Raw genomic sequence first — 14,673 nt, forward strand, 5'->3', positions numbered from 1 at the left:
ATGTTGTTAATGCTGTCTTTCGCCGTTCTCAACACTGGCTCTCTATTTACTTTTTAGCACACAGAAAGTGATTTAACAAAACGTGAAGCCTGTAATTAGAGTTCCTAGTGCCCACTTCATCTGAGAATACCATTATAGCTGCAGCTTATAGCTCTGAGGAATTAGGAGATTGTCCGGGATTTCTAATCAAAAACGATTTTCCAAAATAGTTGAGTATATTCTGAATTCACTGATAACAAACACAAGTATCCCTACAACCTAACTAACAGAGCAGTTCAGAGTCTAATGCGCTGATGCAACTATAAATGTCCGAATTAAATGTTAAAAAGAATGCTCGCCAAAATTTGATGAGAATATTTCATCAAACGCCACGCTAAATAATTGGTAGAATGTCTGTCCCGCGACGGCACGTGAAAATACGACAATACGCCAACTGAGGCTAGATAATGAAAATCATCCCAGAATTAACCCTTCACTTGAAATGCTTTCACGGTTCCGCGTATCTCTAGTAACTTAATACGGCACCCGAGGCTGTTTGTAGCAGTGATACCGATGCGACGCGACTCCCGGCACAGATGGCGTGTTATTCAGCGTCTGGAGAGAACTGGGGCCTTGCCTTCCTCGCGCAGCGCTCTTATATATATAGCCGCGGTGCGGACGGCTAAGGGAACGCCTGATCAAATCGGCTCTCCCGACTAGCCGCTGGGCTAGTAACGCACCACTTCAAGTTACATAATAATTTATTGTTTCTTTTGCTGATGGCCGATGAAGCTCTTAATTTAAACGTGCATTCAGCACGCAGGTAAGTATTGATAATAAAATTTTGACGAGGCTAAGTTAAATATTTTGGGCGAGAGAATTAATTAAATTACACTGCACGCAGTAGATGAGCTCTGAACTGGTCCTTTTGAGATCCGCTATCGCTATAATTTTATAGGTATTCAAAAGAAACTTTTCACATCTTCACAGTCATAGCGGACCTCCAACCTATTTAAATCTAAACATCCTAGCCTTATTTATTAGCCTACTTAATCTATCTTGCTTCCTTTAGTTTTGAGACGAAAACCAGAAAATCATGAATTTCCACTAAAGTCTCAATTAGTGAAATCCAAAGTACTGTTTTTATTAAATCATTATGAAAGATGAATCTAAATATAAATTTTGAAGTCTCTAGCTCTTTTCTGTTGCGCCAATGATTTTTTTAGAAAAACGTCCAAATTTCAAAAATGGCTGAAGTTATCGAACTGATATTTAACACACATTAATTTAGTATTATTCCTGACATGCTAGAAAAGTTTTAGGTCATTTGCTTGATTTTTAAGGTATTGCGCAACATTTATGACGTCAGAGCTAGTTACAGCAGACTGGCTAGCACACAATGGAAAACTGATGTGAATTTACTACAGCGTGAGTAGGCTGCTTCCCTACAGTAGGACAAAGAAGGAAAGGTCGCAGGTGAAAATGGAATGGGAGCAAGGAATAAAAGAGGCAGCCATCTGGTAGAATTTTGCACAGAGCATAAGTTAATCATAGCTAACACTTGGTTCAAGAATTATGAAAGAAGGTTGTATACATGGAAGAGGCCTGATGATACTAGAAGGTTTCAGATTATAAAATGGTAACACTGAGATTTAGGAACCAGATTTCAAATTGTAAGACATTTCCAGAGGCGGATGTCGACTCTGACCACAATCTATTGGTTATCAACTGTAGATTAAAACTGAAGGAACTGCAAAAAAGGTGGGAATTTAAGAAGATAGGACCTCGATAAACTGACAGAACCAGAGGTTGTAGAGAGTTCAGAGAGAGCGTTAGGGAACGACTGCCAAGAACAGGGGAAGAAATACATTAGAAAAAGAATGGGTAGCATTGAGAGATAAAATAGTGAAGGCAAAAGAGTATCAAGTAGGTAAAAAACGAGGACTAGGAGAAATCCTTGGGTAACAGAAGAAATATTGAATTTAATTGATGAAAGGATAAAGTATAAAAATGCAATAAATGAAGCACGCAAAAGGAAATACAAAGTCTCAAAAAAGAGATCGACAGGAACTGCCAAATGGCTAAGCAGGGACGGCTAGACGTCAAATGTAAGGGTGTAGAGGCATATATCACTAAGGATAAGATATGTACTGCCGACAGGAAAATTAAAGAGACCATTGGAGCATAGAGAACCATTGGTATGAATATCCAGAGCTCACATGGAAACCTAGTGCTAAGCAAAGAAGGGAAACCAGAAAGGTGGAAAGAGTATATAGAGGGTCTATTCAAGGGCGATGTACTTGAGAACAATATAATGGAAATGGAAGAGGACGTAGATGAAAATGATATGGGAGATGCGTGAACACTTTGACGGAACACTGAAAGACCTAAGGCGAAACAAGGCCCCAGGAGTAGACAACATTCCTTTAGAACTACTGATAGCCTTGGGAGAGCCAGCCATGTCAAAACTGTACCATCTGGTGAGCAAGGTGTATGAGACAGGCGAAATATCCTCAGACTTCAAGAAGAATGTAATAATTCCAATCCCAAAGGAAACAGGTGTTGGTTCAAATGGTTCAAATGTGTCTGAGCACTATGGGACATAACATCTGAGGTCATCAGTCACCTAGAACTTAGAACTACTTAAACCTAACTATCCAAAGGACATCACACACATCCATGCCCGAGGCAGGATTCGAACTTGCGACCGTAGCGGTCGCGCGGTTCCAGACTGAAGTGCCTAGAACCACTCAGCCACAAAGGCCTGGGCAGGTGTTGACAGGTGTGAAAATTACCGAACTATCAGATTAATAAGTCACGGGAGCAAAATACTAACACGAATTCTTTACAGACGAACGGAAAAACTGGTAGAAGACGACCTCGGGGAAGATCAATTGGGACACGTGAGGCAACAGTGACCCTATGTATTATCTTAGAAGATAGATTAAGGAAAGATAAACCTACGTTTCTAGGAATTGTAGACTTAGATAAAGCTTTTGAATACTCTCTTTCAAATCCTGACGGTGGCAGGGGTCAAATACAGGGAGCGAAAGGATATTTACCATTTGTTCTGAAACAAGATGGCTGTTATAAGAGTCGAGGGGCCTGAAAGGGAAGCAGTGGTAGGGAAGGGAGTGAGGCAGAGTTGTAGCCTATCCCCGATGTTATTCAATCCGTATGCTGAGCAAGCAGTTAAGGAAACAAAAGGGAAATTTGGAGTAGGAATTGAAATCGATGGAAAAAAAATAAAACCTTCGAGGTTCGCCGATGACTTTGTAATTCTGTCAGAGACAGCAAAGAACCTGGAAGAGCAGTTGAACGGAATGTACAGTGTCTTGAAAGGAGGCTATAAGATGAACTTCAACGAAAGCAAAACGAGGATAATGGAGTGCAGTCGAATTAAATCAGGCGATGCCGAGGGAATTAGAGTAGGAAATGAGACACTTGAAGTAGTAAATGAGTTTTGCTATTTGGGGAGCAAAATAACTGATGATGGTCGAAGTAGAGAGGATGTAAAATGTAGACTGGCAATGGCAAGGAAAGCGTTTCTGAAGAAAAGAAATTTGTTAACATAGAGTACAGATGTAATTGTCAGGAAGTCGTTTCTGAAAGTATTTGTGTGGAGTGTAGCCATGTATGAAAGTGAAATATGGACGATAAACTGTGCAGAGTAAAAGAGAATAGAAACTTTCGAAATGTGGTGCTACAGAAGAATGCTGAAGATTAGGTAGGTAGATCACATAACTAATGAGGAAGTACTGAACAGAATTGGGGAGAAGAGAAATTTGTGGCAAAACTTGACTAGAAGAAGGGATCGGTTGGTAGGACATGTTCTGAGGCATCAAGGAATCACCAATTTAGTAATGGAGGACAGCATGGCGTGTAAAAATCTTAGAGAGAGACCAAGAGATGAATACACTAAGCAGATTCAGAAGGACGTAGGTTGCAGTAGGTACTGGGATATGAAGAAGCTTGTACAGGATAGAGTAGCATGGACAGCTGCATCAGACCAATCTCTGGAGTGAAGACGACGACAACAACAATCTCTGACTGTCGTCCAATTTCACTTGGACTCGGGGTTCAGCTGCATTACGACCACTGTCCGCTGCCAGAGGTAGCAGCTCCGTCTAATGTAAGAGGCGATCAAAAAGTCTCCATCTGAGGGATTTGCTGCAGCGTGTATGAAACCTAGCGCGACTCTGATGTGGGTATATAAGCACCGACATGTAGGCAAGGTATCAGTGTGACCTTCGAAGGGAAACGTTTTAATTGTCTCTGATAATGGGTTTTCCAGAATGATGCAACAAACTTCGACTGGTTGTAGAGGCTGCCTTGAGGTACGAATCCAGGATAGGAACCCCCTGTCCGGAAACGTCATCCAACTACAGAGCTTCGAAGTTATAAGAGCCTGAGCTCGCCACCAGACCACCCTTCCAGCAGTGAACGTGACCTTGTACGCTGACAGATCGTAAGCGGAACGTCTCGCAAAGTTCATTGCCACGAACGCCAGTGGAGAAGATGCAGCTAGCAGCTGCGTAGACGTGCCTTGTCTCCTATGAAAGCGATGCTCTCTTGACTGGGTGGATGACAGCTTCAGACATTTCAATCTGCAGTTTTTCTTCTATATACCGAAAAAAAATTGATATTTTAGAGGTTTCTAGAAGAAAAACAAAGTACAGAAGGAAATAAGTGTCTGAAATACACTCCTGGAAATTGAAATAAGAACACCGTGAATTCATTGTCCCAGGAAGGGGAAACTTTATTTACACATTCCTGGGGTCAGATACATCACATGATCACACTGACAGAACCACAGGCACATAGACACAGGCAACAGAGCATGCACAATGTCGGCATTAGTACAGTGAATATCCACCTTTCGCAGCAATGCAGGCTGCTATTCTCCCATGGAGACGATCGTAGAGATGCTGGATGTAATCCTGTGGAACGGCTTGCCATGCCATTTCCACCTGGCGCCTCAGTTGGACCAGCGTTCGTGCTGGACGTGCAGACCGCGTGAGACGACGCTTCATCCAGTCCCAAACATGCTCAATGGGGGACAGATCCGGAGATCTTGCTGGCCAGAGTAGTTGACTTACACCTTCTAGAGCACGTTGGGTGGCACGGGATACATGCGGACGTGCATTGTCCTGTTGGAACAGCAAGTTCCCTTGCCGGTCTAGGAATGGTAGAACGATGGGTTCGATGACGGTTTGGATGTACCGTGCACTATTCAGTGTCCCCTCGACGATCACCAGTGATGTACGGCCAGTGTAGGAGATCGCTCCCCACACCATGATGCCGGGTGTTGGCCCCGTGTGCCTCGGTCGTATGCAGTCCTGATTGTGGCGCTCACCTGCACGGCGCCAAACACGCATACGACCATCATTGGCACGAAGGTAGAAGCGACTCTCATCGCTGAAGACGACACGTCTCCATTCGTCCCTCCATTCACGCCTGTCGCGACACCACTGGAGGCGGGCTGCACGATGTTGGGGCGTGAGCGGAAGACGGCCTAACGGTGTGCGGGACCGTAGCCCAGCTTCATGGAGACGGTTGCGAATGGTCCTCGCCGATACCCCAGGAGCAACAGTGTCCCTAATTTGCTGGGAAGTGGCGGTGCGGTCCCCTACGGCACTGCGTAGGATCCTACGGTCTTGGCGTGCATCCACGCGTCGCTGCGGTCCGGTCCCAGGTCGACGGGCACGTGCACCTTCCGCCGACCACTGGTGACAACATCGATGTACTGTGGAGACCTCACGCCCCACGTGTTGAGCAATTCGGCGGTACGTCCACCCGGCCTCCCGCATGCCCACTATACGCTCTCGCTCAAAGTCCGTCGACTGCACATACGGTTCACGTCCACGCTGTCGCGGCATGCTACCAGTGTTAAAGACTGCGATGGAGCTCCGTATGCCACGGCAAACTGGCTGACACTGGCGGCGGCGGTGCACAAATGCTGCGCAGCTAGCGCCATTCGACGGCCAACACCGCGGTTCCTGGTGTGTCCGCTGTGCCGTGCGTGTGATAATTGCTTGTACAGCCCTCTCGCAGTGTCCGGAGCAAGTATGGTGGGTGTTACACACCGGTATCAATGTGTTTTTTTTCCATTTCCAGGAGTGTAGTTATCCACGAAGGTAATAGAGCATCGCATTCGTAGGAGACAACGTCTCTCTACGCAGCAGCTGTCTCCAACTTCTGCACTGACGATCGAGGCAGTCGGTCGCGATCACTCAATAACAAACGAGACTGCGAGGCCTTCCGCCTATGGTCACTCGTACAAAGTCACGTTTGCTGCCAGAGGGGTTGCCTAGTGGCAGGCCCTCGCCCGTGTAACTTCGAGACTCTCTAAGAGTCGTCGTATGACGCGTTCAGACAAAGTTCCTTCCCTCCATTTGCTCCTCAAGGTGCAGTCTACAACCTCTCGAAGCTTCTCACCACGTTTCTGGGACTACCCGTATACAGGGTGATTGTAAAGTCAGTACCTATTTGTATCAATGAATATCTCAAAAAGTATACAACTCATAGTTTTACTTCCACTGAAATGATTATTGTTTCCTCATGGATAGTTTGTTCGAAACTGCTAACATCTTTTGATTTTGACTTGTGGACTTGTCACTTAGCTCAATTGTAAAGGAAGAAGTTGCGTGGGGCTACATCAGGGCTGTAGGAAGGCCATTCTGTCGGCCAATCCGCCTGCCAGTGGAATTGTCATCAAGTCATTCCCTCACTGCAATTGCATAGTGCGGTGGAGTGCCATCTTGCATGAACAGAAATAACCTTTCATTTTCCCATTCCTCAATCAGAGGCCATGCGTACCTTCGAAGCGTCTCCATGTGTCGTGCACCATAACTTGAAATAGCGCTTCATCTGACCACAGGAATATCGGGATAATCACCTTTCCAAACAAGCATAATCTCGAAAAATTCCAGTCTCCTGCCGCAGTCCTCATGAAATAGTTGTTGCGCTTAATCTAGCTTCCAAGATCGAAAGAATAGCTTCCCTTTTTCAAATGGTCATTACCGTGTGACATGACAGTCTCTTTCCCTAGCAGATTGTCTAGTCAACTTTGAAGGGCTCTGTCAAAGAAGTGCTGAATAATATTCACATTGTCTTCCGGTCTGTATGTTGAGCGTCTTCCACAATCATTTGCATCTTTGACACTACCTGTTGCCATTAATTTCTTATGACAGTTTTTTATTAATTTGGGGTTAAGCATTGCATTCCTACCTCGGTCTTACCTCCACCATCTGTGAACTTACATACCGACAGCCTGGCACATGGTGGGAATCATAACTCTGTTTCCTACTTGGTTTTCACTCGATCAACCTCTGAAATCACCAACTATAAACCTCATATTAGTCGACGTTATTACACGCCAGCAAGAGCTGATGCTACTTCTACGAGAATCAAAATTGAAAATAGGTATTGATGTTACAGCCACAATGTATCTTACCTAGTATAACGCCAAACCAACTATAAATGTAATAATGTCTTCTTCCTACTACACGTTATACGCACAGTAAGAAAAATTTCGTTGTTTGATGTCTTCCGTGGAATTGCAATTTTAATCGTTATCTGTGTGTATTGTAGTATTGCAGATGAAATTTGAACAAAGGAGACAATGTTACTCAAAACCATATTACCACAGCCACAATATATACGCCGGGCGCCGTGGTCTCGCGGTTCTAGGCGCGCAGTCCGGAACCGTGCGACTGCTCCGGTCGCAGGTGCGAATCTTGCCTCGGGCATGGATGTGTGTGATGTCCTTAGGTTAGTTAGGTTTAAGTTGTTCTAAGTTCTCCGGGACTGATGAGCACAGCTGTTAAGTCCCATAGTGCTCAGAGCCACCACAGCCACAATATGTGCCCTTAGCTTGGCTGTATAGAATGTGTCAGATAAGCAAGAAGGACTGTCGAACGATTCCCGTGTATCCTGTGAGAACCTACCTGCTCATCTTGCATCGCTCCTTGTGCTCGTATCGTGACGAGTGAGACGCGCTCCTGTCCTGTTGCAGGTCGCAGCCGTGAAGCCGCCGCGACCGCCAGTGGCGCCTCTGGCGGTGGCCGCGGTAACCGCCGCAGCAGTGGCAGCCATCCTCGCTCCTCCGTGTGCGGCCATCACCATCTCGCCTGTGCCTGTGCCCGGTTCGTACCGCTGTTGCATTTGCTGATTTGTGTCGGCGCAGTGCCGTAATGCTTAAGCACTGATTCACTCAGTACTGATGCCTTTCTTTCGTTTCACTTTCATTTAGTTTCAGTTGTAGGACACATTAACAATGTTATTTTTTTTCCTTTATTGAGTTTCGATTCCCCCTAAAGGGGGGGGGGGGGGGCTGGCAGCAGCTTATTACGCCGCTCTTCAGCCCACAGAATTTGTTTTAAAAAGATGAAGATAATAAAAAAATAATAACAGTTGGCGATAAAATCGGTGACTTAAAGGTAAAATGGCAGAAAATTCTGGAGCTTAAAACATAAAGCACAGGGTGGATGATGCTAATAAAATACACAGGAAGCAGAAAAATAATAGACAGACAATTAAAAAACACGGCGACAGTCTGGGTTCTGTTCGCAAGAGATATAAAAAGCACTCCCAGCGACAGCATGATTTCTGTTCACAACACTGTGGAAAGATGCACAACACTGAACACACACTTAAACACTGCACTGAAAAATTGGCACAAATATGACATACCACACGCGAGAGGAAGTGGGGGGAAACTGGTCAGATGACGGGAAAAAGGGGGGGGGAATGAGAGGAAAAGTGAAGGGGGAGGGGGGAAAGGAGCCAATGGAAGATGAGGATACATAAGAGGAGGGGAGGAGGTGCTGAGCAGACGTGCCAGGGAGTGGGGAAGTCAGAGGAGGGGAGTACAAAAGGACTCGGGAGGGGGGGGGAGAAAGGAGATAGGGAGAGGGCAGGCGGGGAGAAAACACAGGATGGAAGGGAGGGAGGAAGAGGGAGCCCAGGGAAAGGACGGAGGAAAGGATGGGGGGTGAGGATCAGAGTTGATAGGAAGGATAAATGGAGGGAGAGAGGGCATCATCCGGGAGGGGGAGTTGATGGAAGCCACCTTAGGAAAGGAGATGTAGGGTGTAGAGATGGAGGGTAGGGGGGACACAACGGTGAAGACGTGGCAGGGGGTGGGGATGGGAAAGGATAGGAGCAACTAGGGGGTGAGGGGGTTCAAGACGGCGGGAGGTGTAGAGGATGCGGATATGTTCGAGGAATAGGAGCAGATGGGGGAAAGGAATGCGATCATAGAGGATCCGCATGGGGGACGGGAGGCGTATACGGAAGGCGAGGCAGAGTGCATGACGATCAAGGATCTGGAGGGACTTATAGAATTTGGGGAGGGGGGGGGGCAGAACAATGTTACCCCTTTAGATGAACATAAGATGAACTTCAACAAAAACTAAAACGAGGATAATGGAATGTAGTCGATTTAAGTCGGGTGACACTGAGGGAATAAGATTAGGAAATGAGACACTTAAAGTAGTTAAGGAATTTTGCTATTTGGGGAGCAAAATAACTGATGATGGCCGAAGTAGAGAGGATATCAAATGCAGACTGGCAATGGCAAGGAAAGTGTTTCTGAAGAAGAGAAATTTGTTAACATCGAGTATTGATTCAAGTGTCAGGAAGTCGTTTCTGAAAGTATTTGTATGGAGTGTAGCCATGTATGGAAGTGAAACATGGACGATAAATAGTTTAGACGAGAAGAGAATAGAAGCTTTCGAAATGTGGTGCTGCAGAAGAATGCTGAAGATTAGATGGGTAGATCACATAACTAATGAGGAGGTATTGAATAGGATTGGGGAGAAGAGGTGGCACAATTTGACTAGAGGAAGGGATCGGTTGGTAGGACATGTTGTGAGGCATCAAGGGCTCACCAATTTGGTACTGGAGGGCAGCGTGGAGGGTAAAAATCGTTGAGGGAGACCAAGAGATGAATACACTGAGCAGATTCAGAAGGATGTAGGCTGCAGTAGGTACCGGGAGATGAAGAAGCTTGCACAGCATAGAGTAGCATGGAGAGCTGCATCAAACCAGTCTCAGGACTGAAGACCACAACAACAACAACAACAACAACCCGTTTTTCCACATGGTTTTTAGAACTATCACTCTTCCAAGAGAATCGCTATTGCATTTGCTAAAACAGAAAAAAAGGAATATATCTTATTTCAGCACGGATAAATAGAAAAGTAATAGTACGCATTTATTTCTAGGTAAGTAGCAGCTTTTGGTGGCTGCATCACAAGCATAGCGCCTAGATAATCCTCAGACAACTCATGTCATACAGCTACTATGATTAACTTTTACATCCGGGAAACCTTAACTTTGTATATTGTCATTATTAATAGTCACAACCGCGCGTTTAGAGTATAAATAGAATTACTGTGCAACGACCTTTATTCCCCTGCGATTGCGTGAAAAATGTGCACTGGCACAGGAAATCAATGAAAGCAGCTAACTAGAAGTCAAGTAGGAAGTACTAATTAAGGGAGACTTCTAACAGATGTAGACAAGACTCAGGAGACTTCTCCAGACAATGGCTACTGCTGATATCAAATATTGTCACGTTACAGCGAAGTAATCGACATAAAGACGGAGGGGAAAGAGGTGCGGGCAGTTGAATTGTGGTACTGTAGAGATATGCTATCATTTGTGTGTACAGTTAAGGTACAATGTATAGGAGAATTTCAATCAACAGAAAATATTGAATTAAAAACAGGAGAAAAATAATGTAGTAAATAATTTCATAAAGTAAAAACAACTCGTTCCTTACAAAGCAACTCAACAGCATCTCCGAAAGGCTGAGGAGTAACAGCAAAACCTACCTTATTAGGGCTTTTACTTACTAGAAAGTACTCAAAATGTTGTGAGGCAGTCACCGAGTGCAACGGAACTAATTGCTAATAAATCATCATTTCGTATTCAACTGCAGATAATCATTGCTCCATACTCGGCGAAATACGATATGCCTGGGGAATGCATCACTGTGCAAGGACATATGTCAGCAAGACTAATCATGACGTCGACTAAGCAAGCTGAGACTTGTAGCGTATGCTGCGGCAGGAAGTTGAGACTTATTAACTCAAAACTCGCCCCGCAGTGCAATTCGTGTCATCAGCTGGGGAGTGACAGCTGCTGGCGGTGTGGGGGTGTCAGTTACTGGGGGAGGGGGTTGCAAATTTCAGCTACTGGGGAACGTTAGCTACTGGGGGATGTTAGATACTGGGAAACACAGTATTACTTTCACTCCGCTGCGAATGACTGTATGTTGTCTCCTTATTAAGAGAAGCGCTAAAGAGAGATACAAAAAATGGCTCTGAGCACTATGGGAATTAACTTCTAAGGTCATCAGTCCGCTAGAACTTAGAACTGCTTAAACCTAACTAACCTAAGGACATATCACACACATCCATGCCCGAGGCAGGAGTCGAACCTGCGACCGTAGAGGTCACGAAAGATATATATATATATATATATATATATATATATATATATATATAGAGAGAGAGAGAGAGAGAGAGAGAGAGAGAGAGAGAGAGAGAAGTAAATTTTCTGTGGTGCATGAATCAGAAACAGAAAACAATTTTATTTCGCTACAAAGTTTGAATTTTCATTCGCTTTCAGACATACGTTTTTTCTCTGAGTTTTTGCAGCACCATCTATGGTCATGTTGTGATGAAGGTAAGCATAGCTAAATTTCTCCTTATGTTTTACGAAAATATGCAGTTCAACTGCCACATCAAAACAAAAAATTCTTCACATAACTTCTTCCTTTCTTCCTAAAATCGTGTTTCCACAATTCGTTTGTTTTTTGGCTGTTTTATGTGTGTCTGTGCGTTTCTACTTCGCGTGTTTGGAAGGATCTTGATGTTAATTTATAGCTGATTATAGGACACGTTTTAGAAAGCCTTGGGACTACAGTTACGATTAGTAAATACTGCAGCATTCCGCGGAAGTTCGTTTTGCACGTAATCTCTAGTACATCTAGTTCAAATGCACTTAGAAAGAAATATTCGGCTTTTAACAACATGGATTAAGCTGAAAGTCACCACGAAACAAAGGCAACAACGCTTGTACATCGTCAGAAAGGTGTGTACCATTGCCTTTCAGCCAATGGACTAAATTACGCACTTCGTTATTGAGGCCCCACTTATAACAGGAGCGACCCTTGGCCTTCTGAAAATAACTGTTCTCTCGCTGATGAGTTATAAACCTATTAAGACAAGAAAATAGCTTTTTGAGGGCGGACAGTTGCATCCAGCCCGTCATGTTCACTGTACTTCAGAGTTTGACGTTGTGTACCAGCCTGAAATACAAATGGGATGTCGTGCAATGCTGTATGCGACGTCATTGCTTACTGAAAAGCACGAATGAGTGGCAAACAAGCGTCTAATGAGGGACGGTTCTACTTCAGGAAGTAATTTTTTAGACACTCGTCTGGTGATCACATGCCGCACTAAAAAATTCGTATATGGCAGCTTACGTTTGTCACTGAGACAATGGAACTTACGTCACTCCCTGTAGCTGGGTTATGCACTCACGGTAACGCAGTCTACTTGGCTTAATAAAACTGAAAAATTTGTGTCTAAAAGCTGCTACTTATATTTTCGGATCAACGTAATCTGATAACTTGTCTTATAACTGAATATGCGTTAACAGACTAGAATGTACGTCCAGGTTAAGTTGCTGGAGAAGTGTATCTACATTGGCACCAGAGTATGCGTGTAAAACGGTTTTCTGTTGCGTGACATCTGTAATGTCCTGGGTAACCGAGAAAAAGTCGGAGGAGAAAGGTCTGGAGATAGTTGAAATTTGATACTGTAGGCAGATAATGTCATTTAGGTGTACAGATACACTGCGGCATATAGCTGGACTAAAATGAACAGCAATTGCTACACTTACATTAGGAGAAAAATAATACAGTAAATAACTTGATAGATTAAAAACTTGTTCCTTACAAAGTAATTCAATAGCATGTATGAAAGGCCGAGGAATACCAGCAAGACCTACCTTACTAGGACTCGAACTTACTAGAAAACACTCCAAATGTTGTGAGGCAGTCATCGAGTGCTGTACAGAATGCTCTAAATTGTCAGTTTATTATTATTATTAGTCGTAAAGCTCCCAACATGGAAGACGCTAAGTAAAGATGGTTCACTTCTGGGGCTTCTTATTCTTCTTGTTTGCCCACCAGGTCTTCATTCTTTGCGAGAATTCAGCTTTTCTTTCTTCGCTCCATTTTGTTCCAGTTCTCGGCGCTTTTGTCTCTGGTTTGACCTCCCATTTGTCAACTTTAAGTTTGAAATTGTTTCTTTTGTTCATGTCTTCAGTAGTAATGTTGGCTAATTCCAGATATTTCTTTACATTTTTGATCCATTCTCCTCCATTAACAAGGGATGCTACGTATCTTACTATTCTTTTTGTAAGTCTGTGATCGGGAAGTCTCATTATGTGGCCATAGAATTTTAGACGCCTCTTCCTCATGTCTATCTCTATGTTAGAATATTCTTCAATTTTAGAATTTTTCTGTAATCTATACCCCTCTTTGGTCCATCTTGGTCCCAGAATTTTCCTAATGATTTTCCTTTCCTCTTTCTTCAGGTTTTCCATATCTGTTTTTCTTTTAAGTGTCAAGGTTTCGCTGGTATATAGCATTATTGGTTTAATTACCGACTTATAATGTTTAATTTTTGTATTTATAGATAGACATTTTTATTGTAAATGTTTTGGACCAGCCCTAGACCCCTACGAGCTTTTAATATTCTTTCTTGTTGTGAGTATTTTTCAGAAATTATCTCTCCTAAATATTTAAAGTATGGTACCCTCTTAATTTCTCCATATTTGGTTTGTAACTTAGAAATTTCTAGATTTGTTGTTGTAAACACCGTTTTCTCAAAAGATATTTGTAGGCCAACTTTTCCTGCACACTCTTTTAAGGTTTCTATCTGTTTGACTGCCATTTCACTAGAATCTGCCATTATTGCAAGATCGTCTGCGTAGGCTAAGTAGGGGATTTGTAGGTCATCTTTTTTGGTTCCCAGTGATATTGGTTTCCAGTACTTTTCTTTTTTGAGTTCTTTTTCCCATTCTGCCATGACTCTATCCAGAACTAAGTTAAATAACAGAGGTGATAATCCATCACCTTGTCTAACCCCAGTTTTTATCTCAAATTATTTTGAAAGTTTTCCCATGAATTTCACTTTGCATTTTGTATTTGTTAATGTCTGCTCTATGATGTTCCGTGTCTTCTTATCCAGTCCTTGTTCTTCAAGAATTTTAAATAGTGTGGGTCTGTGAATTGAATCATATGCCTTTTTAAAGTCGACAAAGACATATACTGTAGGCTTCCTTCGCATTTGTCTCATCCTTGTAATCAATTGTCAGTTTATTATACAGGCGACTCTGAAACTACCAATGAGAGTCCCACGACAATCAACACCTTTATTATAGCCTGCGTGAGGAGTCTAAATATGAACCATGCAACTCCATCAATTATCATGTAGATGCAAGATACAAACAATAGATTCAAATGACCACTTTTTACATACACTGAAATGATAAAAGTCATGCGATACCACCTAATATAGTGTCGGACTTCCTTTTGAACGGCACAGTGCAGCTCCTCGGCATGGCTTGGACTGAACGGGCCGATGAAAATCCCCTGAATAAATACTGAGT

The 14,673-nt window shown here is 43.4% G+C and overlaps 1 protein-coding gene across 1 annotated transcript in view; it reads left to right on the top strand.

Moving 5' to 3' along the window:
- Nucleotides 1-14,673, top strand: part of LOC126188342 (uncharacterized) — an 88,026-nt gene that overhangs the window by 29,244 nt on the left and 44,109 nt on the right. The window contains exon 2 of the mRNA XM_049929940.1: nucleotides 7,997-8,126. Coding sequence (XP_049785897.1) covers nucleotides 7,997-8,126 — 130 coding nt within the window. The remainder of the gene's footprint in view (nucleotides 1-7,996; nucleotides 8,127-14,673) is intronic.

The sequence above is a fragment of the Schistocerca cancellata genome, chromosome 5 (genome assembly GCF_023864275.1).
Source record: "Schistocerca cancellata isolate TAMUIC-IGC-003103 chromosome 5, iqSchCanc2.1, whole genome shotgun sequence".
Classification (NCBI taxonomy): Eukaryota; Metazoa; Arthropoda; class Insecta; order Orthoptera; family Acrididae; genus Schistocerca; species Schistocerca cancellata.